Here is a 25,403-nt window from a genome sequence, read left to right as displayed (position 1 = left end):
GGGAAATTTGTTGGAGGAAGCAGTACTTGAGCTGGGCTTTGAAGATCTGGGAAGATTCCCAGGTAGAGGTGGTTGCAAGCAAGGGCCTCGAAGCCAGAACAACATGGAGTGTCTGGGTAGGAAGAGTCATGCTGCCCTGTGAGAGATGAAGCCTCCAGGGACCCAAATGCTGTGCTAAGGCCACTGGGCCTTATCAGTAGGGAGTCAGTGAGGATTTGGGAGAGGAAGGATTTGCTTGAAACTCTGTATTTGAAGACAGGCAGACCCAACTGTGGAAGGAACTTTGTTCCAGTTTAGAACTGGACATGGGTGGGGTGACACGGTTTTCACTGGGACTTGGCAACTGAGTGGATGCAGGGATTGAGGGAGAGGTTTGAAGCCCTGGTGTCAGGAAGGATGGTGGATACGTTGTTTGACCTGTAGGTTGGTGGGACCGGGTAGCCGATACTTAAAGACAACTTCTGTGCCAGGAAATACACTAGCTGTTGCCTCTGGACCTCAAGGAACCCACAGCCTAGTAGGGGAGAAAGTTGGAAACAACATTTAAGAGTTGAAGTATGTGCAAGTAATATAGGAGAGGAAGGGTTGTTCTGCCCAGTGGGATGCTGGAGGATGAATGAGAGTTTTCCAGAAGGAAGAGCATGTGCAAAATCACAGGGATATGAAGTAGTCCCGTTTTTTCATGGATTCCTCAAGTGAAGGACAGGAATGGGGGAAGGTGCCAGCTCACAAAGCACGTGCGACCTGCTAAAGAACATGGATTTTACCAAGCAGGGAGGCAGCGGAGAGTAATGGAAGGTTGTAAGAACAGCAGTGATGCTGTCAGATTTACATTTCAATGCCTCCATCATCAGGTCCATTGTTGGCTACTGATGATATAAGTATAGAAATTGGGGATAAGTGTTTAGAACTTTTATAACAATGTGACATTACTACAAGGGCTAGAGAAGCAATGTCTGAAAGTGAGAGGGAAACCAAAAGCGGGCATTGTCCATAGGGGCCCAGTGGGAGGGGACTGAAGTCCAAGGTGGCAGACGTCATGGAAACAAAGGAAGTTGAGGATTGAACGTCAGAGAAGAAGTGGAGGCACTGACCGAGCTGCCTCATTCACAAAGAAATCGAAGATTCAAAGCAGGGGTGGGATCTTGGAGTCTGGCCTGGGTGAGGAGAGATGAGGCTGAAGAGATCTCTGTCCTGGGGAGTGCAAAGAGTTAGATCCTTCCCTTAGATCAAAGAGCCCCTGGGACTAGGTGGGGGACTGCATAGGGAAGTGGCTGGCTGGTCGGAAGGAACGGGTGAACCGAGATGCTCATGCCCTGTGGGAGAGGGCAGACGCTCATGCTCAGTATCCGCTGGTTACACATATGGGCCTAGTGATGTCTGATCTTCTCACCCAAGGGAAGCCAGTAGTCTGCATTTTGTAATGGGAAATCTGTTTTGTTTTAAGAGGCAGCTAATTTATGTTTTAAAAGGCATGTATGCTATGAATTACATCTCAGTAAAAGTTTTGCACTAATACATTCTTTTTAAAGTACATATTCTAAAAAAAGAAATATAGGAAGCAACCACATATGCTAAACAAAACATGGCAGTAGACCAGATTCAGCTTTTGGACTGCCTTTTTAGGACCTCTGCTTTAGGTAGTAGGAGACAAGATAAGTGAGGATACACATTTTTTTTTCCTATTTGGTGAAGTGGGTAATTGAAGGCCTTAATGGCCTATAGTACTGTCTTAGTAAAGTGGGATGCCAGTTTATGCCCAGAGAGGGAGGGTGAGACCTTGAAGACAGTGCAGTATGTCAACACAGATACAGTGGAACTGTTGGAAGTGCATTAGAAAAAAACAAAAAAGGACTGTGGACTTGAAGTGAGGGCCAGGGAAGGTTAGGTGGTTTGAATTTATAGTATCACTTGATCCAGAAATTCTCAAGTAGGTGATGATTTCCCCCACTCAGGATGTTGGTGAAGCCAGCACATAAAGACTAAAGGAATCTGAAGTGCGATTGAGCAAGGCAAAACGGGGCCCAGGAACTGTTTCTGAATGGTCAGCCTTATTTGAGCTAGGACAGTCCAAAAATATGCAAGACTTACCTTCTACTGTTAGTGAACTAATAGCTTGAGAGGTTCAGACTGGAGAGGAGGCAGGTGAAGGCAGAAGGGCATAATGAACTGTAAGAATAAAGGGAGGGACAGGACCTTAGACCGTGTCCCCTCCTAGACTCAGGGAATCATGCAGGCAGAGGACAGTTTCAGTAAGTGTTGGAGAATTCTAGAGGTGGTAGTTAAAGAAGCATTTCATAGATCAGAATCTTGGATCTGGAGGAATTCTGAGAACCAAGGGGTGGTACCTCAGTGGTCATGGGTGAAGTGGAAGCGTTCCTTTTAACTTAGAGAAGTGAGAGGCTAAAGGATGGACGTGTGAGCCATCTGGAGATAATGCAGTGCTGAGATCATGGAGGTCCATAGCAGGGAATTGGGTGCTAAAGTTAGTTGGTAAGCTAGGAGCCTGTCCTGGAGGTTAACAAACAAAAGAGGAGTAATTGGAAGTAAACAGTATGGCTACTTGTTGTATGGTTTCTCCCTGAACCTTTAGGGTACTGAATTTGCTACCTTCAGCTGCCCATCAGGTGGTGTTATTTCAGGCATTACTTCATGGCAGTGAATAGCCACTGTGAAGCATAGCCAGTGACCTACCAAGAACACCAATCTGGAGGACTTATAAGGAGAGTAATTTGGAGGACTCATCAGTCTTAAACATTGAAATTACAATGCACCTGAGAAACTGTGGTAAGGTAGGCTAACATCCAGTCTGCTTTTTATTTGAGAGGAAAAGAAGAGAGGGTCTTATGAAGAGTTGATGATTGTCCTTTACCTGAGTTTTTGCTTGCATATTTGTGGAGTAAGAGAGGAGAAAGATAAGGGTAAAGAAAATGCAATTCCAGTAGAAGTGGCCTATTACTTCATTGACTTCAGAGGGTTAAGATGGACCCTATATTGTTTTATTTCCTTTTCTGTTAGGAGAACTTGGTACCTGGTTTCATGAATGAATTCTTGAACAGTAGATTTGTTCATGGAGGAAATAATTTATAGATGTAATACTGGGTAGTGACAGAGTTTTTTGTTTTGATTTTACCAGAAAGGAGGTTGGAGGCCTTTTTGCTTTTTCTAGAATGATAGTTTTTAACTCACCATGGTTGTAAATCATCTTCTCAAGAAACAGAGGTTTGTTCAGTCTCTTTTATGGTTAATATTTTGGGGTTATACCAGAATGTTGAAATAAGGGATACTCACGCTGATTGTACTAGGGTCAAAGTGATTGCTCATGACTGTAGCTTCCTCTTCCCTATTTGTTTACCAGCTAGTATTACAGGGTTTTAATTAAATCAGGGACAACATCTTGTTCTATGTTGACTTTTTACTAAATTAATATAATTGTATGAAGTTAGAAGGCTTGCATTTCAGAAACAGAATTATAGGGGGGAAATCCTTACAGTAATTAATTAAAGAACTGTTTTTTATAAAAATAAGTTATGTCATATGGAAACAACATAGGAAAATCCTTTTGTTTAAAGAAACTGAATTATTTCTTTTAATTGTTAATTTAAGAGGTTCCTTTGAACTTAGAGAAAGTTTTGTTCAGTCTTAGTGCTTACAGAATTACTTACTTTAATTGATGAATAAGAACTGTGTGGATTCACATCTGAATTTTCTATGTAAAAGTCAGTTGTGATTATGACACCTTTTCATCGAAAATCCCTATCTACCAGTCATCTGGGATCTTTATCCATTCTTGAACCTACGTGTTTAGTTCACTGTATGTTTCATTATTAACCCTGGTATTTTTTAAATTAAGATAATAAAGTCATTACTTTGTTATAATAGGTTAATGCAGATGATATATCTCTAACAGTTAGACTGATAGATCAGGATTTGGCTGCAGTGATAGAAATTTTACAAAATGGTTTAGTTTTCTTTCACTCAATAAAAAATCTTAAGATAAACAACAGTCCAAGGCTGAGCAGTGGTTAGGAGCTGTCAGGGTGAAGGTCTCTGCAGTTCTTTTGGCCTTTCCCTCATGGTCACAGAATACCTACTGCAGCTCCAGCCATCAAGTCTCTATTTCAAGAAGGAAGGAAGAAGCCACAACACCTTTCTACAACACCCCAGCAGACTTTTCCTTATCTCTTTCTGGACAGAACTATGTCATATGGCCAATACTTGCAGGAAAGAGAGCTAGGAAATGTTCAGTTTTAACTAGACACATTGCTGCCCTGAACAAAATCTGGGTTCTGTTTGTTAAAGAAGCAGAACGTGGATATTGGTAGACAATAGGAACGACTGCCACATCATATTATATACTTCTCAAAATATACCTTGAATCCTCACCATTTTTTTAGTTTTGTTTTTGTAAATAGGAATTTTTTAAATGAGCACTTTATTTTTGGTTGTTTTTTGTTTTTAATTAAAATGTAATTCCTAAAGATACAAGGTGAGCACATGCCAAGCATTTATTTATAACTCATTTTTGAGGGAACTAGCTGGATAGGAAAACTGGTTCAAGGAACAGTACAGGAAATGAATATAGGTACTGAAAAAGAATGTTGAAATAAGACTGCTAGATTGGATACAAAACTTGTTCATGTCCTACAGGATAATGAAACAGTAATTTGGGGGTTGTCACAGAAATCATCTGTGTCTTTACTGGACAAAAATATGCAAGTTAAATGTGTTATTTCACAGATTCTGGGCCTTTTTCAGTATAAATAGTATGTCAAACAAAAAACACATTCCACTAGAGCATACAAACATGGGCGAGCTTTTTCTGTAAAGGGCCAGGCGATAAATAGTTTCAGACTTTATGAACCATACAGGGTCTCTGTCTCATATTCTTCTTTGTTTTTGCTTTTTACACTTTAAAAGGTAAAAACAATTCTTAGGGCCCGTACAAAAATAGTTTGAAGGCTGGATTTACACTGTCCAGTGTATTGCCACTACCACATGTGGCTGTTTAATTAAAATTCAGTGAAATTAAATATTCATTTCCTCAGTTGTATTTCACGTGCTCAGTGGCCATAATGTAGCTATTGGATACCAATTTGTACAGTGCAGATACAGAACATATGTCGTTACAGAAAGTTCTATTGGACAGTGCTGCCCTAGCTATGAAATAATCCTTGGTCGGGCCTGCTAGACAGTTCTCTAGTATGACACTGAGAGAGCATGCAGCTATTCTTTTACCTTACTTCCAGAGTTTCTGTAATTTGTGTTAATTGTGCCCTTGTAGTTATAAATGGCTTCAAAGATTACTCTTGATCACACACACACACACACACACACACACACACACACACACACACACGCATGTAGACTAGCCTGATTGTATATAGAGTATGGCAGGAGGTATTAGCAATTACTGACACTAGAGAATTATCCTCTCTGGAAATTTCATAAGGAACCTTAGGTTACCTTTGCAGTAGCTGGGTGGTTTTCATTTGTTTTTGGTTTTAGTTGTCTCTTTTTTCTCTTCTATTTTAAAGCTAGGAAGCAAATCTCCAAAGAAAATCAAGAAAATCATCTCTACATATTTCACCTGTAGCATTTATACATTTGGATGAATGCTTCTCTCCTCAAGATTCCCAAAATATGCTAAAATTTCTTGCCTGCCAGGAAGGGACTTTCTTTATACTGCATGCCACAGAGTAGGTACCAGAGCAGTATCCTGAGTTGGTTCCATAGATGAACTACAATCCTTGTTTTTTAATAGTAACCTTGCCATACCTGATTAAGTGAGGTTTATTCTTAAATATGACATTCTAATTATGGTCTGTGTTGCACAATGAATTTGTCTGATTTTGTCCTAGTAAAAGGGAGGACAGATTCTTAATGATCCTGTGCAAGTAACTACATTGCCATGAAAAGTAAAGAGACTCAGTAGAAGTAGACCAAGCTTCCCTTTTGATTTGACACAGTTAGTAAGTGTGATTTAAGAAATTCAGAGTAACCCAATGAAATTAATAGTTTTAGCATCCTTATAAGGTGAAAGACAAATCTTTGTGATTGATTGCCTGGGGACCTTTGCGAAACATCGCAGATAGTTTAGGTGTAAAAGACATTCAGAGTGGTATACTACATAGCAATAGAAAAGAGCAAATTACTGAGACATGCAGTAATGTGGATGAATCTCAAAAATAGTATGCCAAGTGAAAAAAGCCATACACAAAAAGAGTGCATACTAATTCTATATGTGACATACTAAGCAAGACAAGAATTGTGTAATTATGGTGGGGAAGAAAATCAGAATAATTAGAACAGAGCAACTGGAAAAACACATTAAATACAGACTGGGTATTAGATGATACTAAGGAATTACTGTTCACTTTCTTGGGTGCAGTAATGACATTGTGGTTATACTAAAAAGAAAACGTGTAATGTGTGTGTTTATGCTTGGCGACTCTCACTTGGAAATTAGCCATGTATCCAAAGAGTGTCCATTAGTTAACCATTTACTGTTGGTCCAACCAAGGTCTTAAAGTTAACTAAGGATGTTGGAAATTATGCTTAAGCTGACAACTACTGAGCAACATAACTTCTGATATCAAAAAATGTAGCAGTGTTATAATTCAATTTAGTTTAATGTATAAATTTTTATTTTTCATAATCAGTCTCTTCATGAAAGAAAACTTTTAAGTTAAAAAAATCTTATGATGCATTGTACTCTGCACTGATAAAATCAGAGAAAGGCCATCTATTTTTAAGTTAGTATTAAAATTATCAAGTCAGATTGATTTGTCCAAGGATTTTTTTTTTTTTTTTTTTTTTTTTGTGGCCATGTCTTGCGGCCTGCAGGATCTTAGTTCCCCAACCAGGGGACCAGGGATTGAACCTGGGCCACAGCAGTGAAGGCACTGCTTCCTAACCACTGGACTGCCAGGGAATTCCCTAAGGATTATTTTTATTACATGAATTTGGATTCTAAATACAGATGCCTTTGAATTTTCAGCTTCTGTGCATTTTGCATTGTTTCTCTTTTGTCCTTAAAAAGCTAACACATTATAAGTTTGGATGTTTAGTTTCTTTATTTTCTAAGAGTTCTAGATATATAGATTTATGTAAAAGCTTGTTCTCTATAAACCAATTCGAACAGAAATTCTTTTTTTTTTTTTTTTTTTTTGCGGTACGTGGGCCTCTCACTGTTGTGGCCTCTCCCGTTGCGGAGCACAGGCTCCAGATGCGCAGGCTCAGCGGCCATGGCTCATGGGCCCAGCCGCTCCGTGGCATGTGGGATCTTCCCGGACCGGGGCACGAACCCGCGTCCCCTGCATCTGCAGGCGGACTCTCAACCACTGCGCCACCAGGGAAGCCCCGAAGAGAAATTCTTTAAGAAACTTTATTATCTACTTCATTAATAACCCCTGGAGATAGGAATATATTTCACATTCACACCATGAAGAAGTAAAGGCTTTTTCTCATTTATAGAGACAGACACACAGAGAGCTTTCAGCTTTGGTTCCGTAATTGTAGCCACAGGTCGAAAGTAATCCAAAAACACAAAACTGGCCCAGATTTCATAAGGGCTGTTCTTCTGTTAGTAGTCCTGAGACATGTTCTTGCACAGACAGAAGAACAGAAAAGACTAAAACCAGATTTTCCTGTAGTCTCTCATGCCACAGAAAGTGGATCCCTGTTATCTGGTGACAGATCGCCACATGGTCAGACACCTAAAACTCAGATTCCTGCAGACTAGATTCATGTGTGAGACTGACCTGGTAGTCTGTAGCCACTTGGTCCCTGAGGCAGTGTGGAAACGGACATGTGGCGAAGAACCATAAAGTGAAAACACAAAATCAGAAGGGAAAAGAACAGGGTAACAGCATTAGTAAAATTCACTTCCTGCTTGGGATTCACTCTAGGAGCCAAAATTAGGTAAACCTGGGCTCCCAGAGCCAATGAGGTACCCTTCTTGGGCCACTCAGTTTAATAGCTCCAAGCAGGTGAGCTCACTTGGACATCTCCATTGGTCCTACAAGACTGCCAAAGTGAAAATTTATTTTAAAAGTTATAAACATGACTTTCAGACAGTCAGGTATCTCATAAATGAGGGAACCAACAGGAACGGAAAGGTGTTTCAAAGAGCTTTTGAGGATCTGATTATTTGAGGCTCTGAGTATCTGCACCAAAAAAAAAGAAATGATGGAATAAAATTGCATGTAGATATAAACTGGCTAATATCTTACAAAGCAGTGAAGTTATAACTATTTCTACCAGATGGAGATAATTGGCATCTCGGCTGGACAGAAATCTACATTTTGACATGTAGCATCACAGTCCGGGCCCTAATCAATAATAAATGGTGTGTAAGACAAAGGTACATTTCCCAGAGAAGTAAATCATCTTTGGGTGGGCGAAAGAGAGTGCTCCGTTGTGATTGAGAGGCCATCCTTTTGCCATATTTAGAAGTGTTTGATAATTTTTCTTAATGTTATGCAATCTATTAAAATGAACACCCTCCCCCACTTTTTCGTCATTTGGCCACACTCTCTCTTCAACAATGTTACACACATCATTGATACTACTAGGCTGGATGTCAGCCTGTGTTCCCAAACTTCCTAATTCCTGTTTTGATATGTATTTGTTAGACATTTATTGATTGATTTCAGGTTTTCTCAGCAGTGGCACTATTGACATTTTGGTCAGCTAATACTTTGGTTGTAGGGGGTTGTAATGTACGCTGCAGGATGTTTAGCAGCATCTCTGGCCTCTACCCCCAAGGTGCCAGGAGCACCTCTTCAGTTGTGACAACCAGAATTGTGTCCTGACATTGCTAGTTCCCCCAGGAAGAGCAGAAACACCTCTGGTTAAAACCAAGGCCAGTACCCGCACTGTCTGGTAGAGTTATGATAAATGCTGTTGTTTAAATAATAAGTTACTGTTGTGTGTAGAAAACAGATTAACATCCTCCCACCCCATTTTTGCCAATTCTTGAAGGAAGGGTTAAATTAGGCTCCAAAAATAAGAAACCATGCTGAAGTCCAAACCAACAAAGACTTTGAGTATAATTCTGAGGATCTTGAACATTAATCCTTCGCAGTGAGGAGCTTTAGAAAGTATTTGAGTAAGGAGGTGAAGGGTGTGTTTTCAGGCATAGCTTTTATACTGTTACAAGGCAGTGGAGTGGGACAAGACTGGCAACAGAAAGAAGAGGTTAGTGTTGGTTGTAGTGTTCACATGCAACTAGGTTTGTGAAGGATTGCAAGTGAAGGAAGAGGAAAGAAAGCTTTGAATCTAGGCATCTACGTTTCATAGAAAGGAACTTGGACCAAAGATGGAGTGGAGGAGAGCTGAGAGCTCTGATTCAGACCTGTAAAGTTTGAGGCACTTGTGGGATAGGTAGAAATACCCAGGGGATAGTCTGCAGCCTAACAGTATTAAAGGCTAGAGGTGGACATTTGGAGTTACCATCAGAGAAATAAAAGTTACGGTTGGAACTTGAAAAGCCTATTAGAGTATAATTGAGGGAGAGGACCAAGACAGAACCTCACGGAATATCTACATTTAATGTACGGTAGGAAAAGGCAGCAAAGGATTTGGGAGGATAGTCAGAAAGATAGGAAGTAAGGACAGCTAGTGGTATCTCAGAAGTGTGGAAGGGCAAGAACTTGTCAAGAAGTTGGTCAACGGTAGATATCGTGCTACCTACCAAGTAAGTAGAGAGCCCAAGTAGGAGAGTACAGAGAAAAGGGCCTTTGGGTTTGGCATTAGTTGTCATTCAGGAAAGTGGTTTCAGCTTGAATGGGGGCAGAATCCAGATTTCAAGGGGTTGACAGGGAAAGGGCTTTAGGCTACTTTTTCAAAAAGTGTGAAGATGAAAAGACCGAGTGGTTGCATGCATAGGCAGTAGGGCTGAGGGAAGTGTTCTGGGGGATCAGGAAGGCTCACGCATGTTTGTAGACAGAGGGGCGGGGTAGGTGGCTAAAGGGGGAGGGATGAATCAAGGTCTGGGAAAATGGCATGGCTTTGAAGCAGAAGCAAGGAGAAGAATTTGTGAAAGGTAGAATTTTTAGATGAAAACAGAGAGGCAGTCAAAGGAATTCATATCTGTTGGCCTCCAGGCTCTGGTAAAATCACATCTTTTATGAAAAATGAGAAAATTGACAGAAATGAGGTTGGGGACCTGAAGACATTATTTGGGTAAGAGTGAAGATAAGTTGCTCAGGAGAGCTGAAAGTTTTGGAAGCTGTAGAATTTCAGAGATTTACAGATGTAATGGGGATGAGGTCTAGGGTAGAGTGTGGCCCCTGGTGTGTCTCCAGAAGTAGACTCAGAGTGAGCATGCAGGGAAGTCCCTGTGGGGCAGCTAAGGTGCTCCTCCTGGGGAAGAACTCGGTCGGCATTTTGGAAATAAGATTGAGGAGGAAGATGGAACAGAAAGCAAATGTTGGAAATGCATTGGAAAAATGACTAAAATGGTTATTTTTATTTTATAGTGATATTATTAATGTAGGTGACCAGATAGAGACATGTTATCTTAACAGGTTAAAATGGACCTGTTACAGATATGTAGGTAATGATATTAAAAGTTTGTTTTATCTAAGGCACTATGGTGCTTCTAATTTATGTACGTTATGTAGGACTCATATGTCAAAGTCTAAAAATCATATTAATCCTCCTACTTTCTTTTCTCTTAGAGATAACATATATCACCATTTATGCGAGAGTATCTTAAGTTATAAGAAATCTTTAGAATCCTGAAGTGTGCAGCCAAAGCAGAGAACTACCGGTCCGAACAGTTTTAGAAATCTATCTGTAATGTATTAGGAGCCTCCTTGCCTTTGTAGTTTCTCCCTCCTCCTTGATTTGTGGTGGACTTGAGTATCTTCGGTTATATTTGTGCCAGGGTGCAGTTATGCTCCTGGCAGCTGCCAGAGCGTGTCAGTTCTACACTCATGATAGATGATCTCAAGTTGCTATGTTTTTTAACCATTATGTCTTCCTTATTTTTGCACCTGTGCTGTCAATTATCATTTGCTGTTGCGTGCTCTGCAGGTAGCACCCTATGCTGTTCCTTTTATATTTTCATTCAGCTGCTTCAAACCATGTGCAATCTGGGAGACAATCTGATAAAGTCCCTGAAGTGTGTGCCCATAAATAAGAGGTGGTAGATAGTGAAGAGTGGTGCCAAGAACCCTTTCCCCAGGTCAAACCTGCAGACTCTTGAATAGCCACTTTGATCCTTTCTGGTTTTAGCTATGTTCTGAATGGCAGGGGTTGCCAGGAGCTTCTCTCTGATTCGTGAATTGTTATATAGTTGAGAAGAACTGAATTTGTAGAAAGTAGAATAACAGAAATTCATTTTGCCATACGAAAGGGAAGTTACTGTTGTGTATATTATATGCTCCCCCCCTTTTTTCTTAAAATCCTGAGTAAAGTAAAACAATATATGAATGCTGCAGGATGGAGGGGAAACAATTTTGACTAACATTCAAATGTTCAGGTACCATATCCAGCCAAATGCAAATGATGACTACTTAGATCCACAGAATCTTTCTTACCAATACAACTGATGGCCAGACATTTTTGTAACACTGTATGCCTGTACACTTTATTGCTCACTCCTGAACTGGAGTATAGAAATCAATTGTTGCTATTAGTAATTTCCCAAGAGTAAATTGTTAATGAAAAAACTGAATCTGAATCTCAAGGGATAATTACTCATTCCTCCTAGGGGACACACAAAAAGGAGTTTTGGGTATGTGAAGCTATAACAAGCTCCTAGCACAGCTCTTCCTCAAATCTATGCAGTTAATCTTGCATTAATAGTTTTGGTTACTTGGGGGTAATGTCAGACAGCTGTGCTTGTATTGGGCACTTCTCTGCCAGTCTTCCTAGTGCTTACACAATAGGAGCTCTCCTGAGGCCCTCTGTAATCTTGTCATACAGCATCACAGCATGTTATGCATCCACTTTTAAACTTTTTTATTAAAATTAGGAAGTAGGGAATGTAATAAAATAATATATGCACATGGTTAAAACAAATCAAGTACTAGAGTTTTTATTAAGAATAGCAGTCCCTTTGCTTCTACCAAACACCCTAGCTTCCTGAAGGTAACTACTTCGCATTGTTTTTAGCTGTTTGTTCTGATGTTTACCTAAATAATTATAAATAATATACTGCTATTTCTTATCAATATTAGGCATTATGCACTTTCTTTACGATAAATGATGAGGCAAAAACTAGGCCCATTTTCTCAATTGCTATGGTCTGGATATTTGTGTCTCCTCAAAATTAATGAATGTTGAAATCCTCATGCCCAATGTGATGGTATTAGGAGAATGGGGCCTTTGGGGGGTGATTAGGTCATGAGGACAGAACCCCCATGGATGAGATTAATACCCTAGAAGAGAGGCTTGAGAGAGCTCCATTGCCCCTTCCACCACATGAGGACACAACAAGAAGTCCGCAGTCTGGAAGAGGGCCCTCACCCGACCGTGCTGTCACTCTGATTTTGGACTTCGAGCCTCCAGAGCTGAAAGAAATATCTGTTGTTTATAAGCCACTCAGTATGGCATTTTGTTACAGTAGCCCAAACAGACTAAGACACCAACATAGTTTTTTGTTTGTTTGGTTTTTGGTTTTTTTAGTTAAAGCAAGAAACAGGTTTATATAATTATGACATATAAATACTAGTTGTTGCAAGGCCAAGTACTTTATTATATTACATTATGTTCTCTTTCTGGTATAGCTTTTAATTTTTCCTGGGATTTTTATCTGCCCTTTTCTTACCTACTTATGAAATTTGCTTTAAACATCCCTAATATTTTACAAATATTCTTTTCATCTTAAGATATAAATATTCCTTTATATCTTAACTATTCTTTAAGCCTCTTTTTCTGGGAGAACACCCCTGGAGTCCTCTTCCCTCCTCCAGTCAGCTGGTTGCTCAGCTTATCTGCCGCATGGCTAAAATCTGTGGACTTCTATTTGCCACTCTTGGATGGAATTTAGTAATTACTTTATCTCTCATGTTTTTGGTGGCCTTCATCTTAAAATAGTTTCTCAAGAAAAGAATCCATGGGAGTAATTTTCTCAGCCTTTGGCATGCTAGAAATGTCTTTATTCTGCTTTATATTTGGTATGTAATGTGGATGTTATAGAATTATAGATTGAAGATCATTTTCCCTTAGCATTTTGAATGCATTGCTACCCTGTTTTCCCTGACTATCCAGACTTGCTACTGAGAATTTGACATTCTGATTATCATTCCTTTATGTGTGCCCTATTCCCACCCCGCCCACAGGATTTTTCTCTAGTGGGCCTTTAAAAAGTAATCATGCTTGGATATTCTGTGGACCCTTTCAAGGTGGGATCTGGGTGCACTGGCTCCCAAACAAGATTTAATGTAACTTTTTTCACTAATGCATGGGGTCTTATGCATTTTAGTTCCAGGAAATGATTTGTGTTATTTCTTAAGTGCCATTCTGTCTTTTTGGAATGCCAGTTATTTGGACTTAGGATATCCTAGATGGACGTTTAAAGTTTCTTTTCTTTCATTTCTTTCTTTTTCTGATACTTTTGGAGGGATTTCTTCCACTTTGTCTTTTGGTTCTTCTATTGACTCTGTTTTGGCCATCATGTTCGTAATTTGCTAGTGCTCTTATTCTAATTATTTTTTTCTTAGCATTTTGATATCTGTTTTATGAATTCATTATCATCTTATATCTGTTTGAAAGCAGTAATTAAAATTTTGTTTAAGTTTTCTTTTCTACCCTGCATTACCTACTTTCCTCCAGTTTTTCTCTATTTTGCGTTCTGCTTTATTGGTTTCTGTCTTCATATTTGCCAGACTTTCTTCTGACATGGTTTTTTTTTTTAATGTTTCATACTAAATCTGAAAAGCCAGTTGGAAACCTTGTGTCTGGGCAGGAGCTGTTGATAAGTGGCCTTTACCTTGGATCAATTAGAGAATTAGCCGTTGTTTGAGAGGATATTTTTTTTTGGAAGTCTGTTATCTGGAGAAGAAAGCTCTTCTTCCCAGGCTGGCTCACTGTTGCTGGCATTCCACTGAGTGGATGTAATCCACTTTTTCTTATCCAGTGGCTGCATAGTAGTCAGCAGTATTTGACTCCTGTGAATTCAACCATACACTTACTTAAGCTAAACAGGCAGCCTCATTTACATATTAGCAGGCAGCAGGGAGCAGCTCCAGTTCTGAGTAAGATGGACTCTACCCTGCCAGTCCTGTGACTATAGTGATAAAACCTGGACAGAATGCATGGAACAGGTATTTAAGGACTCTGAAAAGTAAACAGTAGCAGGCAGATTGGGAAAGAAGACCAGAATTCACAGTACCACCAAACCAGTGGTGAGTTTACCATTTTTTCCATTGTTATCTGTCAGCCTGAACTCAATACAGCCTAATCTGGAAGTGGAAATGGGCACTAGGGCACAAAAGGAGCACCTGGAGAAGCCCTCTAGTTTAACTCAAGGGGCAGAAAATGGAGCATGTAATACTGTGCAAAAATCCGTTTTTGTTTTTCTTCATTCCATTGCACACCAGTTTCCAAACAGTCCTATGATGGTGGCAGTGGGAGCTTGCAGGACTCAAAATTCTGAAGGAGGAGAACCTTCCTCTCTGATTGGTGGGGTTGTGATTCCAGGAGGATGGGGCCAGTCTCATTGCTTTCTCTCCCTCTCTGTCCTTTGGATGGACCAGGCACAGTTGCAGAAATGTAAGGCAAAGTGGGGTAACCAAAGCCCCATCTTTCTGACTGGAGGACTGAAAAGAAGAGCACAGGGAATCAGAAAACACTAGAAAGATGGCAGAGAGGGAGGAGCTCAGGAAAATGACTCCATAAAAGTTGTGTGTGATCTCCTAGGTTCATCCCCAAGCTACACACATGCATGGATCTACTCCTTATCAGCAAAACAAAGACTTTTGAGAACAATAGAAAAACCACCATCCAGGTCCCAGATTGGCCACTGGGTATCGCACATGTGGGACAGATACAAATAGCACTGCAGAGGCTTTAAAAACTGAACTGATATTGGAACCACAGCTCACAGAAGACTGGGTACAGCTTGCAACCTGAATCTAACTAGGTCAGTTACCTGCTAGAACAGAAATGTTGACATTCATCATGGGTTTAAACAAGACACAGAACTCATAATATTCAAAATGGATACAATACAAAATTACTTGGCATATGAAGAACGAGGAAAATACCAAATCTCATGAGAAAAAACAGTGGATACCAGTGCCAGGATGACACAGGTGTTGGAATTATTTAACAAAGAATTTAAGACATGTATTATAAAAATGCTCCAACAAGCAATCACAAGTACTCTTAAAGCTAATAGTAAAAGAGAAAGTTTCAGCAAAGAAATAGAAGACATAAAGAAGAACCAAATGGAAAGGTTAGAACTGAAAACTACAGTAACCTAAATAACACCTCTCTGGATGAACTCAGTTTTTATTTTTTTAAAGATTAATTAATTAATTTTTGGCTGCGTGAGGTCTTAGTTGCAGCACACGGGATCTTTCATTGCAGCGTGAGGGCTCTTCCTTGTGGCACACGGGCTTCTCTCTAGTTGTGGAGTGCAGGTTTTCTCTTCTCTAGTTGTGGCGTGCAGGCTCTAGAGTGTGTGGGCTCTGTATTTGTGGTGCGTGGGCTCTGTAGTTTGCAACATGCAGGCTCTCTAGTTAAGGCGTGCGAGCTTAGTAGTTGTGGCGCAAGGGCTTAGTTGCCCTGTGGCACGTGGGATCTTAGTTCCCTGATGAGGGCTTGAACCCGAATCCGCTGCACTGGAAGGCAGATTGTTTACCACTGGACCACCAGGGAAGTCCCTGAACTCAGTTTTTAAATGGAGATGACGGAGTAGTCAGTAAACTTGAAGATAGAACAATGGAAGTTATCTAATCTGAACAAGGTGAGTAAAGGAGAAAGTGCGGTGCTAAACAAAATATTTGGAGAAATAATAGCTGAAGACTTCCCAAGTTTGGCAGAAGATGTAAACATAATGATTCAAGAAACTGTGAACTCAAGCATAATAAACTCAAAGAATTCCACACCAAGCATGTCATAACCACACTGCTGAAAACTGAAGACACATTAAAAATCATGAAAGTATCAAGCCAAAAACACAGTTCAGGGAACAGCAACTACAGTGAGTACAGATTTCTCATCAGAAACCATGGAGACCAGAGAAGTGACACAATATTATTTAAGTGGTGAAAGAAAAGGACTTTTAACCAAGAATTTTCTGTCAAGTGAAATGAAAGTGAAATAAAGCATGATAAAGCATTCTCGGTTGAAGAAAACACTAAAATCATTGCCAGTAGCCTGCTGGAAAAGAATTGCTGAAGGAAGTTCTTCAGACAGAAATGATATACTATATCTGGGTAAATACAATAGATTACTTTCTCCTGTTGAGTTCTTTAAAGTGAGTTAATGGTTGAAAGTAAAATTTATGACATCATCTGATAGGATTTCAAATGTATGTACGTGGAATTGATGAGATAGCTGTAACATACAAGAGAGAGCAGGGAGGGTAGAGACTGAGGGTAAAGGAACCCATATGATGGTGGTGTTCTAAAATTTATACCCACAGGAGTTTAAATTATGGAGGTGACTGAGTGATTGCACGGAGAAGTCAATGCCATTGAAAGAAGAGTTTGATTACTTAACATTTCCCAAGACAAGAGGGCATGCCTCACCTTGCAGGGCCATCAGGTTTTTGGCAGGAGGCAGAAGTAGGAGTAAGGGGAAAGGCATAGCAGGGTAAACAGTTTAGGATTGGCTAGTTTGGATAATCCCTGTCAGCTTTGGGGCATAGGGGATGCCCTTAGTTGTTTGGTACCTGGTCCTGGCTTGATACAGGACTTGATTTGTGAATTAGATAAGGAGAAGGGGTGGGGGCACAGCACTGTACTCGAAAGGCATGCTGTAAGCAGGCTGGCCACAACTCCTAGGAATTAGCTAGCTGGGCGGGTGAGTCTCTCCCCAGGTCTGAAAGGCCTCCCAAGATGTCAAAGCATCATAAGATATAGAAAATAAAAAACACGAATAGTATGGGTGGTAAGGTTTATACATTCCTATTGAAGTGATAGACTACTGATTTTAAGTGGACTGTGAAAATTAAATATGTAATTGATCGCATGACTACTTTAAAAACTACATAAAGAGATACAGTAAAAAATGCAATAAATTACATTGTAATACTAAAAAATGTTTGCATAATGCACAAGAAGGCCAGATAGGGAAAAAGGGAATTAAAAATAGGGAACAGGCAGAAAACAAACAAATGGTAGACTTAAATCCAAACTCACTGATACTTTCATTGAAATTAAACAGTCTAAACACACCAATTTAAAAGAGATTATCAGAATGGATTTAAAAAACAACCAAACTGTGTGTTGTCTTCAAGAGACTTATTTCAAATATAATGATACAGGTAAGTTAAAATTAAAAGGAGGGGAAAATATACTGTGTAAACATTAACCAAAAGGAAGCTTGGAGTGGCAATATTACTGTCAGACAAAATAGCCTTCAGAGCAAAGAGAGGGTCAGTTTACTGAAAAGACATAACATTGCTAAATGTGTATATTCCTAATAATAGAGCTACAAAATAGTTAAAACAAAAACTGGTAGAACTGAAAGGAGAAATTGACATACCTACAGTAATAGTTGGAGGCTTCAACATGTTTCTCTCAACAGTTGATAGAACCATGAGACAGAAAATCCGCAAGGATATAAGAGAACTCAACACCGCCAACCAACCAGGTTCTAATTGATGTTTATAGAACACTCTGCCCAGCAACAGCAGAATACACATTCTTTTCAATGCCCATGGAATGTATATCATGATAGATTATAACCTGGGCATAAAACGAATCTCAACAAATTCAAAAGAACTGAAATCATATAGAGTATGTTGTCTGACCACAAAGGAATCAAACTAGAAATCAGTAACAGAAAGATAACAAGAAAATATCCAAATACTTGGAAACTCAACAACAGACCTCTGAATATTAGATAATTTGAAGAGAAATTTTAAAATACATTGAGCTGAAGGAAAATGAAAATAATATATATTAAAATTTGTGAGATGTAGCTAAAGCAGTGATGAAAGAGAAATATTTTTAAATTTAAAAAATGTATTTATTTATTTATTTTTGGCTGCATTGGGTCTTCGTTGCTGCGCATGGGCTTTTCTCTAGTTGCAGTGAGCAGGGGCTACTTTTCGTTTTGGTGTGTGGGCTTCTTATTGCGGTGGCTTCTCTTTGTTGCGGAGCACGGGCTCTAGGCACATGGGCTTCAGTAGTTGTGGCACACGGGCTCAGTGGTTGTGGCGAACGGGCTAAGTTGCTCCGTGGCATGTGGGATCTTTCCGGACCAGGGATTGAACCCCTGTCCCCTGCATTGGCAGGTGGATTCCTAACCACTGCACCACCAGGGAAGTCCCCTGAAAGAGAAATTTATAACACATATTACATTAAAAAAGAAGAAAAGTCTCAAATCAATAATCTAAGCTTTCACCTCTAGGAACTAGAAAAAGATGAGTAAAATAAACTCAAAGTAAGCAAGGGGAAGGAAATAAAGAGCAGAGGTCAGTGAAGTTGAAAATACAGAAATAATAAACTCGATGAAACAACAAGCTTGTTCTCTAGGGAAAAAAGTCAGTGAAATTGACAAACTTCAGCAACACTGAAGAAGACATAAATTACTAATAATCAGGATATCAGCTACAGACCCTGCAGACATCAAAAAGATAAGGAAATCCTACAACTTTACACACGTAAATTTGACAACTTTGATGAAATTAGCCAATTCCTCAAAAAGTGGAGACTACCATAACTTACCCAATATGAAATAGATAATTTGAATAAGACCTACAGCTGTTAGGGAAATTGAATTAATAATTTTAAAATTCTCAAATCACAGCAAGATCCTTTTTGACTCACCTCCTAGAGAAATTGAAATAAAAACAAAAATAAACAAATGGGACCTAACGAAACTTAAAAGCTTTTGCACAGCAAAGGAAACCATAAACAAGACAAAAAGGCAACCCTCAGAGTGGGAGAAAATGTTTGCAAACGAAGCAACTGACAAAGGATTAATCTCCAAAATATACAAGCAGCTCATGCACCTCAATATCAAAAAAACAAACAACTCAATCCAAAAATGGGCGGAAGACCTAAATAGACATTTCTTCAAAGAAGACATACAGACTGCCAACAAACACATGAAAGGATGCTCAGCATCACTAATCAGTAGAGAAAGGCAAATCAAAACTACAATGAGGTATCATCTCACACCGGTCAGAATGGCCATCATCAAAAAATCTACAAACAATAAATGCTGGAGAGGGTAATGTAGATTGATACAGCCACTTTGGAGAACAGTATGGAGGTTCCTTAAAAAAGTAAAAATAGAACTACCATATGACCCAGCAGTGCCACTACTGGGCATATACCCTAAGAAAACCATAATTCAAAAAGAGTCGTGTACCACAATCATTGCAGCACTATTTAGAATAGCCAGGACATGGAAGCAACCTAAGTGTCCATTGACAGATGAATAGATAAAGAAGATGTGGCACATATATACAATGGAATATTACTCAGCCATAAAAAGAAATGAAATTGAGTTATTTGTAGTGAGGTGGATGGACCGAGCGACTGTCATACAGAGTGAAGTAAGTCAGAAAGAGAACAACAAATACTGTATGCTAACACATATATATGGAATCTTTTTTAATAAATGGTTCTGAAGAACCTAGGGGCAGGACAGGAATAAAGACGCAGATGCAGGGAATGGACTTGAGGACATGGGGAGGGGGAAGGGTAAGCTGGGACAAAGTGAGAGAGTAGCTTTGAGATATATACACTACCAAATGTAAAATAGATGGCTAGTGGGAAGCAGCCTCATAGCACAGGGAGATCAGCTCAATGTTTTGTGACCACCTAGATGGCGGTGGGGGATAGGGAGGGTGGGAGGGAGACGCAAGAGGGGAGGGATATGGGGATATATGTATACATATAGCTGGTTCACTTTGTTATACAGCAGAAACTAACACAACATTGTAAAGCAGTTATACTCCAATAAAGATGTTAAAAAAAAATAAAATAAAATTCTCATAAAAGGGACTTCCCTGGTCATCCAGTGGTTAAGACTTTGCGCTCCCAATGCAGGGGGCCCGGGTTCGATCCCTGGTCGGGGAAACTAGATTCCGCATGCTGCAATGAAGCTCCTGCGTGCGACAATAAAGACCCTATGTGCTGCAACTGAGACTCGGCACAGCCAAATAAATAAATACTAAAAAAAAAATTCTCATGAAAGAAATTGCTGAGCCAAGCTGTTTCACTGGAGAAGTCTACAAAGTGTTTAAAAGAGTTAACACCAATTCTGCACAATCTCTTCTAGAAAATACAAGGGCAGAGAACACTCCTATATTCATTCGTAATCAGTATTTTCCCGATGCTAAAACCAGACAAGGCAGTACAAAATATAGCAAATAGAATCCATCAATGTATTAAAAAATTATACATCATGACCAAGCGGTGATTATTCCAGGGATAGAAGGCTGGTTAAATATTGAAAAATCAGTTAATGTAATCTATCATACGAACAGGCTGAAGAAGTGAAATCGTAACATGATTACATCAGTTGATTTAGTAAGGCATTTAACAAGTTTCAACACTCATGTTTCATGTTCATGCTCCTAGAAAAGTAGGAATATAGGGTAACTTCCTTAATTTGATGAAGAATATCTACAAAAAGTTTAACTTAATGGTGAAAGATTGAATGTTTTCTCCAAAGACTGAACGAAAGCAAGCATGTCAGCTCTCACCACTGCTTTTCAGCACAGTGCTGGAAGTTCTACCAGTACAATAAGGCAAGAAAGTAAAAGGCATATAGATCAGAAAAAAAAAAAAAAAAAGGAAATGACATAATTGTCTGCATAGAAAATCCCAGGGTATCTAGAAGAAAAAAATCCTAGAATTAGAAATATGATCAGCAGGGTCACAGGATATATGACCAATATACAAAAATCAATTGTATTTCTATTTATTAGCAATGAACACATAGGAACCAAAATTAAAATGCAGTGCCATGTTCAGTTGCTCAAAAAAATGAAATACTTGGGCGTAAACCTCATAAAACGTGTATAGGACTCAAAACTATAAAACAGTGATGAAAGAAAGCAAAGATCTGGAGAACTGGAGAGACATACCATGTTCATGCATCAGAAGAGTCAGCAGATGTCACTTGTCCTCAAATCAATGTGCAAGTTTAACATAATTGCTAAATAAGATTATGCTAAAACTTGATTTGGAAAGGCAAAGAAACTAGAATAGCTAAAAATAATTTTTAAAAGAAGAATAAAGTGGGAGCAGTCATTGTCCAATTTTAAGACATTAGATAATTATAATAGTCAAGACTGGTATTGGTGAAGGGATAAATTCATAAGTTGATGGGACAGAATAGGAAACCCAGATATAGACCCACACAAGTTTGGCCAACTGATTTTTGACAAACAGGCAAAAGCAATTCAATAGAGAAAAGATAGTCTTTTCAGGAAATGATGCTAGAGCAACTAGATATCCATAAGCAAAAAATGAACCTCGAACAAAGCCTCACATTTGATAACAAAAATGAACTCAAAATGGATTATAGATTTAAATGTAAAACTTTTAGATGCTAACACACGAGAAATCTTTGGGACCTAAGTCTTGATGAAGAAAAAACCAATAAATGGGCTTCCTTAAAATCAAAAACTTTTTCTGTCACAAAAGAGGATGAAAAGACAAACTATAGATAAGGGGAAAATATTTGCAAGCCACTTACTTGACAAAGGATTCATTCATACCACCAAGCCCATAGATATTCCACGTTTATCCAAAAGAACATAAGAGAGTAAAGAATTCATGACTGAACATTATTATAGTGCGTGGGTTGAGCTTTTCCCCTTGATGTTTTCCTTGTATTTCTGGTGTTCCATCTCCTTGTAGGAATCTTGTAGTTCGTGTGTAAACAAGGAATATGTACACATTTGTATATAAATTCTAGTGGAGGACATGTGGCCATTATAAGAGCAAGTGTACATAGTACGTGCAAGTTTGTAAAGCCTCATTGTAACCGGTTGCACAGGTTGAACTTTTTAAAATAGCACCATTTTGGATAACACCATTCTGATTTTAGTGTAAAGTATAGATCAGATATCGCCAGGCTCATTTCTTACAGATGTCTGTCCAGAAAGCTCTCACTGATAATTTGAAGTAACAGTGTTTATTATTTAGTAAGCACGTGTGAGACACTATTGTCAGAACTTTACATTTATTATTTCTTTGAATTTCCTCAAAACACCTGAGATTGCACTAGCCTCTCTCTCTTTCACTGTTGCAGGAACTGGGCTCAGAAGGGTTAGGTAACTTGAGCAAGGTCACCAGTTGCATGGCTGGAATTTGAGCCTAGGAACTGGCTCCAGTGCCCAGGTTATTAACAAGTATGCTCCATTGTTTGTGTGAGTGCTTTTTGCACCTTTACTTGATTCACACTTCAGCCTCCAGTGGCAACCTAATTGCTTAAGAACCCAGTTCCCTTTTTTACCTGGTTCAGGCCTCTTTCAATATCAAATTTCACTGGAAACCGTAGCTTTATATCTGAGAAAGGCAGTACTATTCAGCATTCTGTGGTTCTTTATATTTAGATCTACATTTAAATAGTCTGGTCTTTCTTGGAAAACAGATGTAAAAGTATATAGGGTATATACATTGTTCCAGCCAGCTAGAAGAATTTTTTTGTTAAACTGATCTTGTTATTAAATGCCTTCAAAAAAATCAGTCTGTTTCATCTGGAAACAATAGTAGCAAAACAAAAGTCAAGGTTTGTTCTGGAGTAAATCATTTGATTTGATTATCTTCTCTCTTAATTATGTCATAGTAGTAATAAATGACTAGTAACAAGCAAAGATGTTTATTCTTTATAGACATAAATAAATCCAGTCTTGTCATTGTCCACTGTGCAGCTGGGCAAACTCCTAAGATCACATTGCAAGATACACTATTGAAAATGTTATACATACCTACCTTTTAGACTTAGATGCAAAGTTTTCAGTTCGCTGAAAACAATTAAGTGACTTATATCTGTTATTTTAAATATTTCAGTTAAAACGTGGTATTTTTTCCAAGGATGTTAGCATGCTTTTGACTTTTGTGCAGCTTGATATTGGTAATTTCATGTGTAACATAGTAATGTGCTGTAAGGAGCTTTTGTAAATTGATCTAATTTCTTATTTTCTCTTTACAGGAATATATTAAAGGAATCTGTGAACCCGAACTAGAAGAAAGAGAATGTTACCCCAAGGCCATGCACTGCATTTTTGTTGGGGCACAGAGCCTGTTTCTGAAGAGCTTGATTCAGGACACCTGTGCCGATCTCTGCATTCTCGACATCGGTCTTCTTGGCATCAGAGGAAGTGCGGAAGCTGTGGTCATGGCTAGGAGTCACATTCAGCAGTTTGTAAAGCTCTTCGAGAATAATGAGAACCTACCCAACAGCCAAAAAGAATCAGAGGTAAAAAGGGAATTTAAACAATTTGTTGAAGCTCGTGCAGACAGTTACACAATGGACTTGTTGATTTTACCCACTTCCTTGAAAAAAGAACTTTTGGCACTCACCCAAGGTGAGGAGAATCTATTTGAAACAGGAGATGATGATGTAATTGAAATTAGAGATTCTAAACAAACAGAGTTTACACAGAATGCTGCCACAGGGCTGAATATTTCCAGAGATGAAATTGTTTTGCAGGAAGAGGCAAGAAATAAAGCTGGGACTCCTGTTTCTGAGCTTACAAAACAAATGGACACAGTCTTTTCTAGTTCACAGGATGTACTTTTTGTTCCAATAAATGGTGTAACGCCAGATGAAGAGGCGCTTTCCAAAGACAGAGTGTGTCACAAAAGGAGGTTTTCTGATTCTGAAGAAAGGCATACCAAGAAACAGTTTTCTTTGGAAAATGTCCAAGAGGGAGAGCTTTTACATGATGGTAAGACATTAGCTGGAAGTGTAATCATTGACCTATCTGATTCTTCTACTGATGCCGAAAATTTAAGTCCAGATGTAAAAGACACTACTGAGGAAATGGAGTACAACATCCTTGTAAACTTTTTTAAAACCATGGGCTATTCCCAAGAAATTGTAGAAAAGGTCATTAGGGAGTATGGGCCATCTACTGAACCATTATTACTCTTGGAGGAAATTGAAAAGGAAAATAAAAGATTCCAAGAAGACAGAGAATTTCCACCTGGTACTGTGTATCCAGAGACCAAGAGAACCAAAAATAAAGGTGTTTGTAGCAGCATAAATGAGCTTACAGCAGATTCCACTCCAAAGAAAACACAGACTCACACACAGCAAAATATGGTAGAAAATTTTTCTCAGTTACCATTCAAAGTAGAATCGAAACCATGTACCTCAAATTGCAAAATTAATACTTTCAGAACAGTGCCAATAGAACAGAAACAAGAAATCTGGAGTTCAAATCAGAGCTACCTTTGTAATATGGACCTTGAAACTGATGGCCTTTTACCCTCTCTAGCCCCTTCAAGTCCCAAAGAAATTGTCAATTTTGTTTCAAGAGGAGCTTCAAGTCACCAGCCCAGAATTCCAGTTTTTCCTGAAAATGGTGTGCAGCAGCAAGCAGAACCCTTGCTTCCAAATAATATGAAGTCTGCCTGTGAAAACCGCTCAAGGTGTTGTGCCTCTCCTCAGTCTAAGCCAAATTGTCCACCCCTTTCTCCACCAATGCCGCTGCCCCAACTGTTGCCTTCAGTTACTGATGCAAGGTTGGCAGGACCTTCTGAGCACATCGATTCCTCAGTTACTGGGGTTCAAAGATTTCGAGATACTCTGAAAGTGCCCTACAAGCTGGAATTAAAAAATGAACCAGGGAGGACGGATTTGAAGCACATTGTTATAGATGGGAGCAATGTTGCAATTACGTAAGTCCACTCTCTTCAAATTATCGTTTTCAGTAGGCCTCTTAGCCATGTCTCAGAATTGCATGTGTTTGTAGGAACTATCCTGTGTATCTGTGTAGTTGACCTATAGCCTTACCTGACAGAAAGAAGAAAACAGCTGATTGGGAAAGTTTTGTTATTCCACCCTCTGGCATCGTATAAACTCTTTCTTCACTCTGCTGAACCTGTATTTCTGAGAGCAAGGAATGATAGAAAACTTGCCTTTTCACATTGCGTTTCCCAGTGATAAGCAGTAAAGAGACTTTTAAATCCTTAGGTTCTTAATGCCATGAACACCATTAGGTTTTGAATACGAGGATGAAGCTTAAGACAAAAAAGAGATTTTTTCTTTTTATGTACAGCATGCCAGGTCTTTAGCCATGT

General features: G+C 39.1%; 1 protein-coding gene across 6 annotated transcripts in view; it reads left to right on the top strand.

Annotated features, from left to right (window-relative positions):
- Positions 1-25,403, top strand: part of N4BP1 (NEDD4 binding protein 1) — a 48,042-nt gene that overhangs the window by 3,340 nt on the left and 19,299 nt on the right. For all 6 annotated transcript variants that reach the window (XR_003429839.1, XM_027092233.1, XM_027092235.1 and 3 more), the window contains exon 2: positions 23,308-25,001. Coding sequence is in view for 5 of the 6 variants with exons in the window: in XM_027092233.1 (XP_026948034.1) it covers positions 23,308-25,001 (1,694 nt within the window). In the remaining variant the exon portion in view is untranslated. The remainder of the gene's footprint in view (positions 1-23,307; positions 25,002-25,403) is intronic.

The sequence above is a fragment of the Aethalodelphis obliquidens genome, unplaced genomic scaffold, assembly GCF_003676395.1.
Source record: "Aethalodelphis obliquidens isolate GAN/ISIS:26980383/991018 unplaced genomic scaffold, ASM367639v1 scaffold75, whole genome shotgun sequence".
Classification (NCBI taxonomy): domain Eukaryota; kingdom Metazoa; phylum Chordata; class Mammalia; order Artiodactyla; family Delphinidae; genus Aethalodelphis; species Aethalodelphis obliquidens.
The sequence above is the reverse complement of the archived record's forward strand: the minus strand, read 5'-3'. Positions and strand labels throughout refer to the sequence as shown.